At 40.5% G+C, this 11,670-nt stretch overlaps 1 protein-coding gene across 1 annotated transcript; it reads left to right on the forward strand.

Moving 5' to 3' along the window:
• Positions 1 to 2,311: 2,311 nt before the first annotated feature.
• BDKRB1 (bradykinin receptor B1) lies at positions 2,312 to 3,397 on the forward strand. Its single transcript, XM_036384870.1, has one exon. The coding sequence runs from the start codon at positions 2,312 to 2,314 to the stop codon at positions 3,395 to 3,397; it is 1,086 nt and encodes a 361-aa protein (XP_036240763.1).
• Positions 3,398 to 11,670: the final 8,273 nt, after the last annotated feature.

Here is an 11,670-nt window from a genome sequence, read left to right on the forward strand (position 1 = left end):
AAGATGACTGGAATATGTCAAGGACAGAAACTGAAAACCATTCATGTGGTTAATTTTCCATTAGCGCTAACTACTTCAAAATACTTACAGAAATTACGGAAAATTAAGCACATTTTCTGTTAAAGAGAACATTAGGAGCTCTAAATTTATAAAAGGCTTGCGGCTTGTGGTAGTGCTCAGATACTGATTAGTAGACTCTGAAGAAATTTTTGCAATGAAAAACTCTACAGAATCGTCAGATTGTACTGCTAGATGAACAAGAATTTGGATTTAGCTATGAATAAAATCTAAGTTGCAATGAAAAATAAAACTTCCAGGTGTTTTTAGCTGAGCCCATCGTGAATGAATTTGTGGCTCCAGCTGAGAGATCATGTCTGAAGCGTGCAGAGTGGCTGGCATAAGCTGATAGAAAGAAGTCCTCAGGAAAAGGGCAAGCAAGGACAATAAGCATTTCTTTTTATTCTATATTTAGTAAAATAAATAATTCTGTTTAGGTTTAACTGTTATCTTTCTTCTACATTATTTTTGAAATACAAAGTTACAGATTTTCTGCCCTTGCTCTCTCATGCCTTAGCCAACCTCCTGCTATAACAACATTCAATTTCTGCTGTCTCACCAAGAGCCTCTCTGATGCTAATCAGCCATTTATTTGCTATGTGTGTTTTACCTGCAGTTTTAGATCCTCTCAAGTTATCTTTGTTTGTGTGAGAGGTCTGTGAACTAGGTAACATTCAGATTGTTGTGAGGGAAATCCAGGGAGCTGTGCTCATTTGAGTTGTAGCTCAGTTCCCCATCAAGGCTCCCAGCTTGAGTGAGTTTATGAACTCAGACACAAGTTTTCTGCTCACCTAATTCTGCAGCAAAGAAAAGTGCTCTGTGCATTACTACCAGATAGCCTGATGTGGAATATTAATACTTATTCCTAGAGGCATCCCAAAATAAGTACTGCAAGGTGCTCATATTCAGAAATTACTGAGGCTGTACATGTATGTACATGAAATGAAAGATGGTCCTAAATTCTCTCTTCAGAAATTCCATCATTAGGTGTTTACTAGGTGTAAAATACAGAAGCTGAAAGGGCAGAGTTAAACAGCTACAGCAGAAAGACAACATTTAGAATGACTGATTGCAAAATATTCATTTTCTCAAATACGTTCTTTTCTGTGATTGATATGCTCCACTTGCATATGAAATACTGAAATGTCAGATGGCAGAACAGGCTCAATAATAAATTGCTACCATAAAGTTCTGAGACCAAATGCCTGTAAAAACCAGGATCCAGGCACTATCATCAAGCATGGCAGCACCAGAAGAATGAAGCAGGGGGCAGCTCTGACAGTGGATCTCTGACAGAAAATCCAGTGGATTTTCATGGAGGATAAGGTTTTACCCATGTTCTTACTCCTGCACAATCTCACATAGAGCTACCAGAAAAAAATAAAGGTATTGCCAATGCTATGATGAGCTAAACACTTTGGAGCCTGGCACAGCCAAACTCAATGAAATTTTTGGGCTGGAGAAGAGGGCTGTAAATTTAGAGCTGCAGAGGCCTTTCCCCCAGGCACGATTTTTGGTGTAATATTTTGGAGAAGACTGTGTTTTATTATTCCAGCCACTGACATTTGAAGGCAATAAGCTGTATAATCTAACAGCAATTTTGAACCCAAAGTTCAGGATGGGAGGAACTGAGAAGGAACAAAAGAATGCAAAGTTCAGGCAGTAAGTGGGCACATACAGAGAGTGAGCAGCTTTCCCAATTCAGGAAAACAGGCAAGATCCTGCTTCAGCAGGATAACAGAATATAACAATATATTAATGTATCTATAAAATGGTATATAATACAGTAACAATAACAGTAACATGGTAAATAAGAGTAAGAGAAAGGGCAGGGAAGGATGCAAAGCTGGCTTAGTGTCCTCAGCATGACTCCCGCTACTCTCAAGGAGATGGAATTCTCCCATATCTGTGTCTGTCATCAGTCTGGAGGAGGTGCACAGAAATATTTACACTAATTTGTCACTTTCCTTCCTCTTTGCCACTTCAAACAATGGAAACCAGGAGAGGAAACTTCATGGGATGTAGAGGAAGTTCTATCCTTGCTAACACCGGGAACATTCCCACCACTGCCCATGTCAAGTATGGATTGGTCTAGTCTGTAATAATCAGTAAGGACTAATAAAGAATTTGCAGCAGTTAAATGTTTGTTACATCACTCATGGGAGGCAACTTTTGCTCTTTTATGCTTCTTTTTTGCAGTTATTTTCTTTCATTTTGAAGACATCTCCTGTTCACTTTGGAATTTTTTTAAAAAATGACTGAAACTCCTCTACTGAATATTACCTCCTCAAACCAGAGTGAAAATCAGAGCAACTCAACTGTTTGCCCAGACTTGGATGACTGGTGGGACATCGTGTACTATATAGGACCCAAGTACATCAACACTGTCTGCGTTATCGGTATGCTTGGAAATGTGTTTGTTCTCTTCACTTATTCACTGCACAAGGGCCCCCTGAAGATAGCTGAAATCTACCTTATGAACCTGGCTGTTGCTGACCTTATCTTCCTCACATGCCTCCCTTTCTGGGCAGAGAACATCAATAATGAGTTCAACTGGCCCTTTGGCAGCTTCCTGTGCCGCAGCATCAGCGCCTCCATCACCCTGAACATGTACACCAGCATCTACCTGCTCGTGGCCGTCAGCGTGGATCGCTACCTGACTTTTGTCCACACCTTGAACCACAGAGAGATATGGAGCAAATCCATGACCAAAGGGATCTGCTTGCTCATCTGGTTCTTTTGCATCCTTCTCAGCGTCCCAGCTTTCATGTTCCGGACTGTGAAAGACTTTCCCCAGTGGAATATTTCAGCCTGCACCTTGGACTTCCCCACCCCGTCGTGGGAATTAGCTGAAAGCCTGGTAGGCAATGTGGTGGGGTTTCTGCTGCCATCCACAGCAATCATCTTCCTCAATTTCTCCACCATTAGGTCCCTACAAAAAACAGCAAAAGAACGAAAAGCAATCAGAGCAAAGGGTTGCAAGAGGCACAGAGGCACGAAGGCAACGAGGCTAATCTTCATTGTGGTACTGATGTTTCTTTTCTGCTGGACTCCTCACCATTTTTTTGTGTTCCTTGATATATTCTACCATACAAAAGTGATCAAAGGCTGCTTCTGGGGGGAACTGATCAACTTTGGGGAGCAGTTTTCTTATATGCTGGCTATCACCAACAGCTGCATTAACCCCGTGATTTATGTCTTTGTTGGGAAATACTTCAGGCAAAAGGCTTTAGAAGTTTTTTCACAGTTTATTCCCTGTGGATTTCCTTCGAGATGGGTATCTTTCAAAGAAATGTCTTCAAATTTCAACATGTTTCCAGTCAAGAGTAGTTTAACATAATGGTTCTCTGTTCTTCTTCATTTTGATATTATAACTTATTTTATGCCACTGCAAATGGCATTAAAAATTAATATGAAACATTCTGATCTGGCCTTCACAGACCAAGCTAATTATCTATTAAAATAAATCACTTGATTGATTGCTTATTTCTTCCTCAGGCTTGCTTTCCTAGTTCTGTGTTATCCATCCAAATGCAAAACGTGTGATGCCAGAATTTTTTACCAAATGATCTAACCTGTCTTACCTATTAACAGTGGCTGAAAAGAAAAACTCTTTGACAAAATACCAGAAACCTGGTTTCTTTGCAGAAAGCCATAAGCCAGCTGAATATTTTGCTGCATTGTATCTGTGATGACAGCTACTATACCACCTATAACACTATTCATAAAATTACAACAGCTATTACAGAGCAAATATGAGCTTAATCTTTGGCTGATAAATGCATTTAAGCAGGTATGGGATAACTTTGGTTATTTTGAAAAAAAATTCACTGATTTGCATTTTTACAGTAGGATATAGAGAATTTTAATAATTTTTATGCACTTTAATTATGTGCAATGCATGACTATTGTACAAGAGGATGTAACACAAAGAAAGTGTACATAAATTGTAAAAAAAGCAAGGTAACGCAATAGCCTCCTCAAAACATGATTTTTGCTGATTCAGTAAAGTATTACAAAATTGCTCATAAAGTACTGTAAAGATCCTTTTTATTTTTTATATGTGAATGTATCTATGATGGCCATTGATACTGTATTATTTTGAGGCAAATCCTTAAATACATATTTATGGTTTTATGAATCAGAATTAATAAACTACATGACATCTTTTTTGCTTCATAGTCTTGTTCTTTCTTATATTTATTTTTATGTTTTGTCTCTTTCCCCCTATTCCTTTGGGGAAAAGCAAATATATAGTTCTGTGATTGAAAATCCTTGTTGCTACCAAAACACAAACTCTTGTAGTAAAAAAAATTTCTTTTCCATCACAGCCACAGTGACAGAGTAGATGTAAAACAACTGAGATCAAATTATGTGTATGTACAGACATGGAAAAAGATAGTGCAGCCTGTTCAGCCAGAGGATGTTGGTGCAGAAGGGAGCACCCAGACACATCATTTGTATAATAATTCATTTAACTCCTCACTGTAAAACCTGCTCAGTCCTGTACTCACTGTAACAGCGCCTCATTTCCTGCAGTTCTTTTTAGTGTTTCCATTTTGAATATGTAATTAACCTCTTATTTGATTATAGAAATCTGTCTATTCAACCTCATTGCAATAAGATTAGTGTTAAATTTTAATTGTCCTTTCAAACTTTTTGAATCTGAACAGTGGAAGGCTTTTGAAGACTTTAAAAGTCTTTCTTCCTGTAATGATGGTTTAAGAATTAAGGGTGGATTAAGGGATCAGGGAGGAAGAATCTGTCATAAGTTTACTACTTCCACTGCTTCTGTGACAGATGTTTTTAAAATAAATATCAGGCTTAAACACCAGTAATAACAACAGCATGTGAAGTCCCCTGACTCATCTGAAATAAAATTCCTAATTCCCATCTATTGTAAACTCTTGAATGCTGCATCTATTTAATACATCCCCAGCTGAATCTTTAATTTACATAACTTCCAAGCAGAGATATTTTCTGGGGAAAGGCAAGGGAAAGGAATGGAAGGCTGAAATAATGAAGAAGGTGCAGAAAAAGAAGCTCCATTTTCTCACTACAGATGAGGACCTTTAAAGGGAAAGTATCTTGTCTCATCTGACTAACACTTGTCCATGTTAGTCAATGTACAAATAAAGGGAAAAAACACTTCTTGAGTGTGGTGGCATATTTGGGCTATGACATAATAGATTGAAAATGAGTATGAAATCTGAATTTAATGGAAAACCTCCTGTTTCCATCCATGAGCAAGTGACAAGGGCTTTGATGAAAGCACTGCTTCTTTTACATACGCTCAACTGTCAGAAAAAAAAAATCTGTAGTTTAAATACTGCTTTAAACCACTTAAGAGAGTCTTGCAAATCGATGGATTTACTCTCCAGCATGAATGTCTGTAAATGTATGCATTTCTGAACTGTGTGTTAGGGTCTGGTGCTCGTTAGTGGCCACTTTTTGCTGAGGTGCTGTGCTGCACTCACCTCACTGAGCTGTGCCCAGGAAGGCTCTGGTGACAGCCAGGGTGATGCTACTGGGCTGGCAGGGGCCAGGGTTCTGCTGCTGTTTCTGTGCTGCTCTACTGGACAGGCTGGGACCACTGTGACCTTGAGTTGGAGGGATGTGGATGAGCCCTTCATGGAGCAGAGATTCACCTGCAGCCCTTGGAGGACCTGGGGCTGGGGCAGGTGGATGGATGCCTGAAGGAGAATGTGGTGTGACCCCGTGAGAAGCCTCTGCTGGAGTAGGTTGTGTGGCAGGACCTGTGACCTCGTGGGGGACCCACACTGGAGCAGTTCATGAAAAACTGCAGCCCTTGAGAAGGAGCCACAGTGGAGAAGTTCAGAGGACTGTCTCATGTGGGTGGGAACCTCTGCTGGAGCAGGGGAATCAGAGATTCTCTTCCAGCCCATGGTGAAGCAGTGTACCCTGCAGCCCATGGAGGAGGAGGGTGATGTAGACTTGTCACTGTGGAGTAAGAAATGACACAGACTCACCAGAAATCAGATTGGCATAATACACCATTTATTTTGGACTGCTCCTTTTTCTATGTTGTTCCAATCCAGGTGGACTTGACTGGTCATTTAGTTAATACATTTCACCTGGTTGGCTTATAAACAATCTTTGAGAAAAACAAGAAAACAGAGAGGAGGAAAACACCTGCAGGTTGTTTATAATAATAAGCTACCATTGTTTATCTTCACCTCCCTAAAGTCTCTCAGGCCAATTCTGGGAAAACTTATCTGGTTTTCTCACTCTCTGACCAGGCTGTCACATCCACACAGATCATCACTATATTCATCACACCACATCATTATATTAATGATGGGCTTCAGGGGGAACTCCTTGTTGCAGCCAGGCTGGGGACCAGAGGAGGATTTCATTGCAATGTTAAACCAGATAACCTGCTCCAAAAAGGGCCAAGGGTGGAGATTGCAATGGATGTTCCTTTAAATTGCTGTAAGCTGTGATTTGAGTTGCATGTTACAGGAATTAGTGCAGCAGAAACACCTATCAGTGGAGGAGAGGCTTTACAAGAAGTTTAATTGCATCAGTGACCAGACCTAAGCTGGCTTTGGTGCCCAGTAACTTCAAGAAACACAGCACCACTCCTGTACTGAGTCACCACCAGACCAGATGGAGTCTGAAGTCATGGACCAAATGAACTCCAAGGATGTTTTGTGAACATTTGTGGACATCTTATGAGTATTTTCTAGGGGTGGTCCATTGACTAAAGAAATCACTTCTGTGTCTTATGTCAAAGGATGGGAAGAAGGGTGGTGGTTAATAAAGTTATTTCAAATAGTGACATCTGGACATGATGAAAATGGTATGGAATAAGTGATGGAAAGTGCTGGTTTGGGCTGGGGTAGAATTAATTTTCTTCACAGTGGCTAGTATGGAGCTGTGTTTAGGAGTTGTGCTGAACACAGGGTTAATAATAGGGAGATGTTTTTGTTATTGCTGAGCAAAGTTTACACAGAACCAAGGCCTTTTCTGCATTCTATGCTGCCACACTGGAAACAAGGCTGGAAATAGGAAGGAGACACAGCCAGGATAGGTGACCCAAACTGACCAAAGGGATCTTCCAGGCCACATGACATTATGCTCAATATACAAAATGGAAGGAAGAAGGAAGCAAAAGGAAGAAGAAGGAGGGGACATCTGGAGTGATGCCATTTGTCTTTCCAAGTATCTGTTACATGTGATGGGGCTCTGCTCTCCAGGAGGTGGCTGAACACCCATGGGAAGCAGTGAATTTATTGCTTATTTTGCTTTGTTAATTTGTGTGACTTTTGTTTCCCCTATTAAACTGTCTTCATCTCAACACATCTGTTTTCCAGCTTTGACCCTTTTGATTCTTTCCCAGATCCCTCTGGTGGGGAATGAGCAAGTGGCTGCATGGGGCCTGGCAGCTCGCTGGGGTTAAATCTGAGCAAACCCGACCCAGGAGTGCTGGGTTGTTTCTGCCTTGAAGGTGTACGTGAAAATAGAGAATGAACTTGAATTGCAGCAGGGAAATCTCAGGATAAGCATTAATAAAAAGCTCCTGATGAAGCCAGTGACAGGCTGCCCAGGAGAGAACCCAGCACAGCAGCAGCAGGACCCTCAGAGCCCACTTTAGACAGCAATTTTTGGGGAAAATATCAACATAGCTGGTTCTGCCCCAGCATAAGGGAGTGTGCACCCCTCCACTGATTCCTTCTCTTGTGGTCAATAAATAACATTTCCTTGTTTGCCCTTTCAGGGTTCTTCACTGATCACCTCTCACTCAGTACTGAAATGCCAGCTCTGTAGCACTAATACTGCCAGAGTCCACTGCCCATGGCTTGTTCTTTGGAAACAGCATCATTTTTACCTTCTCTCATGTTACTTCTCACACTCTTCATAAACATTGTCAAATATTAATCATTAAAAAGCTTCTCTGCTGCACCCTAAGAGCTTGCAAGTATATTTTCACTTATTCTCATCTGTCTATATTAAATTTATATCTTAATTTCTCTAGGACAAGGACTATCTTTGCATTATCTGTTCAGGCCTTGCTTAATGCCCAGCCTGGTCTTAGTTTATCATACAGGGCTCCTAGCACTAGTGTAATAAAGTGACATTTAGGAATCACTGAAACACATCTCAAGGAATAATACAGCCTGGACTTACATTTGTAACCTCAAAATATTTTGACAAGCTATTTCAATATTAAAAACCCTACCTGTAAATACAGTTTTCATATCAGAGAACCTTCACCTTTAACAATAACAACAACAACAACAACACTATGAAACCCAGCTGACTGATTTATAAAACTGAAAATTGAAAAAAATACATTGATCACTTATAGTAAAGACTTCAGCATTTTCAGAGATCTATAGCTACATGGATTTCTAACCTGCCAGGAGTCATCTTCCTGGGAAGAGAGCTTTTGTCATCCCCATCAAATCATACCACATCAAGTAAAAATGTTGAATCTTGGATGGAAAAAAGCACCTTGCTCACAGGTCAGATGTACTGCAGCTTTCAGCAGTGAAATCCTCACAGAGATGCCTACCCCTCTGCAGCTGCCTGTGACAGAGTTTCACAGAGCAACAGGACCCACTTCACTGCCCGTGGGTCAAGGGGGAAGGTGCCAAAGAAACTGTTCATTGCCCCAGTGAGCTCTTGGTGCACTCCCAGCAACAGGACAGGAGCAAGGGACAAAAGCTGCACCAAGGTAGCAGGACCAAAACCATACTGGGGAAATGGGTGGAGTTTAATGGAGAACAGAGAAATATCTGATTGGAGAGTGGGAGTCAAGAAACAGAGGAAAAGGCTGAGATGAGAGAAGAAATAACTCACCAGTGCTTCTGTCAGCATCTTCCCAATGCCAGAGTGTGGGGACGAGCAGAGGGGTCACAGGGGCCAAAAGAAAACATTGAGGGAGCAGGAGACAGGGACTGGACCAGGGGACAACGATGTGCACATGAAAGGGAAATGACTTTGACAATGAACTGGGACAGAGCTGGGACCTGGTGGTGAGGAGGTCAGAGCAAATTGTGAGAAAAGGGAAGAAGTAGATATCTCAGATGGGACTTGGAATATTGTATTCCCTTAAAAAAACCCTGTCAGGATTGGAAACACTAAAAGAAGTTAAAGAAACTTGAGTTTAGCAAATCGAACATCCAAAGGCCAGGAAATATTTGACCTTAGACTGTCCCTGGAATTTCAGTGTGGTCTCCTTCAGGGTATGAGTTATAATATGGTCTTATGGTCTTATGACTAAGCTTTGAATTTCCAACATTGCAACTTATCCACTTCTGATTTAGCCTTGTGTCACCCTGCCTTATGTAGGAGAGGAACACATTTACATAAACTAAACAATATTGTCAAGAAATTAAATCATCCATCCTGCATATTAAATAAAATCAATGGTATTGATGACACACATACTGCCTTGAATTTTACACTGAGAAATCTTTGAGACAACTTATAATTAAACTGAAAAATTTATTTCAGTAAGGTTTTCTAGAAGGAAATTGGTCTAATAATCAAGTGTGATCACAACTGAAAAGATTTGAAGACACTGTGAAATAAGAGAAGATAGGAAGAATATTGTCATCAGCAAAAATGCAGGAAGAAACATCCCCTTTCCAGGTAGCACAGTAGGACTCCTGACAAAGAGTAGACACACTTTTTGGTCACTGGAAAGGATTTGTCAACACATCTTCATCACAGAAGAGCAGGGCAGGACTTTGGGTCTGTCAGGAAGACAAATGAAGAGAAAAAGAACAGATGGAAATACACATCCTGGGACTGGACCATGCAAGAGCAGTTTGGCTTGGGTTTGTTTTTTGTTTTTCAGAAGGGAATTTGAAACTCTCATGCAAAAGAAATCCATCTGAATTAGACAGTTTATTTAAGTATTTTAGCTGTTTTTTCCTTTGAGTTTTCAGTAGTTGCTGTTTATTGCCAAGACTTCTATCTCACACATGACTCAGAGTAAAATCCTGGGTATCTTTCCCAGCCTACTGAGCTAGATGAGGAACCTGCCCCCTCTTTCCTCAGCCCCAAACCACAGGAAACCCTTGCAACTTGTATGTTTATCCCTGGTGAAGAATGGCCATGGATCCATTTGGTCACAATTGCCATGTCCTATCTGAATTTTCCAGAGGACAACGGACCACAAATACCCATCATGGTGAGTGAGAGAAAATGTTAGCAAGGCCCGTTCTTGAGTCTCAGCTTGGTTAGTAAGCATGGCTTGAACAGATCCATCTCTACATCATACTACCTTGTGTGAATTGAAAGAGGGAAGAAGCCTGCTTTAACTGTGCTCCTCAACTTCTGGCAGAAGAACTTTGTCCACACAACCTACTTCGGTCATGCAGTTGCCACAAACTCAATGAGTCCCTTGTTCTATCAAGCAGTGCTCATGGAGAGTTATTAAATGACATGACATGGGATAAGGAATCCATGAATTCAAAACTTCCTAGTTTTATGCACATGTGTGGCTGGTTGCAGTGCATTCTACAGGAAAAACATTAGGAAGAAAACATGAAACAACTGGTCTAGAAAACTCTCTGCTGCAATCTTAATATTGTGCACTTCAGGTTTGTTCCAGCAAAATCTTCACTGTCTGCTAATGATATTTTCTTTCAGGAGTGAGGCTTATTTTCCATTATTGCTCCAATATACAGCTACAGCTGGAAAAGATGTTCTCCTCTGGGAAGTAATTCACACATAGAAAAGTTCACATTTGGCTTTCAGCTCCTGCACAGAAAATCTCCAGGCACGCACTAGAAATGAAACCAGCCACCACCATTTCCCACAGGAAGAACTGGAATAAACCTCACATCCATCACACAAGACTAACTCAATAGATAAACTGCAAGGTCCAAATCCTGAAAAAACTTTTCAAATTGTCCCATTTTTGGTGTGTGGATAAATGTGTGTGCTATGTAGCTCTGGAGTATCGTGGAGCGAGAAATGCTCTTCAGCGCTGGAAGGAAGATGAGTAGAAATAATTAATGCTCCAAGCATTCCTTACCTGAGTGACAGAACTGTGCTGTGAATAACAGGTTAGAGGCCAAAACCTCACTTAATGTGCATCACAGTAGTAGAAAGCTGTACATATTTGTAGCAGACCAAGGGCTATTCTTAACCTGAGATAGTGACCCTGAGTGTTGATCATTATATCATAATGAAGTTACCATAATTTTTTCAGAGGCAAAGAAATTACATCATCTTATAGTTAGCATAATAAACAATAGTCTGTCTGTCTATTTTTTTTCTGCTATGCTCTTTAGCTATTAAGCTTCTAATAAAAATATTTTTCATGTGCCAAAACTGCTGATGCACACTGTAGAAGTTATTGGGGGTGATGAGAATCTTATGACGAGAAAGTTCAGCTGCTGATGATAAAGTCAGACACTTGGTAAGCTCAGATTTGAAAGAGATAAGCAAATTTAAAAATAAAACAGGCAAGATACTAAAAAAGGTAAGAGACTATATTTAACAAATTAAAAAGCAGCTAAGACATTTTCAAGAAATGAGAAACCCAAGAAAATTTAAAGGTGAGGCTGCCTATTCTGCAAAACTTTAGTCAGTCTCTTATGAATCAGAGGAAACACTGAGCCCCTGAGCAAG

Source organism: Molothrus ater, chromosome 6, assembly GCF_012460135.2.
Source record: "Molothrus ater isolate BHLD 08-10-18 breed brown headed cowbird chromosome 6, BPBGC_Mater_1.1, whole genome shotgun sequence".
NCBI lineage: Eukaryota > Metazoa > Chordata > Aves > Passeriformes > Icteridae > Molothrus > Molothrus ater.

Bases quoted from the DNA above. Each gene is read 5' to 3' on its own strand.
- BDKRB1 (XM_036384870.1), top strand. From the start codon at position 2,312: ATGACTGAAACTCCTCTACTGAATATTACCTCCTCAAACCAGAGTGAA.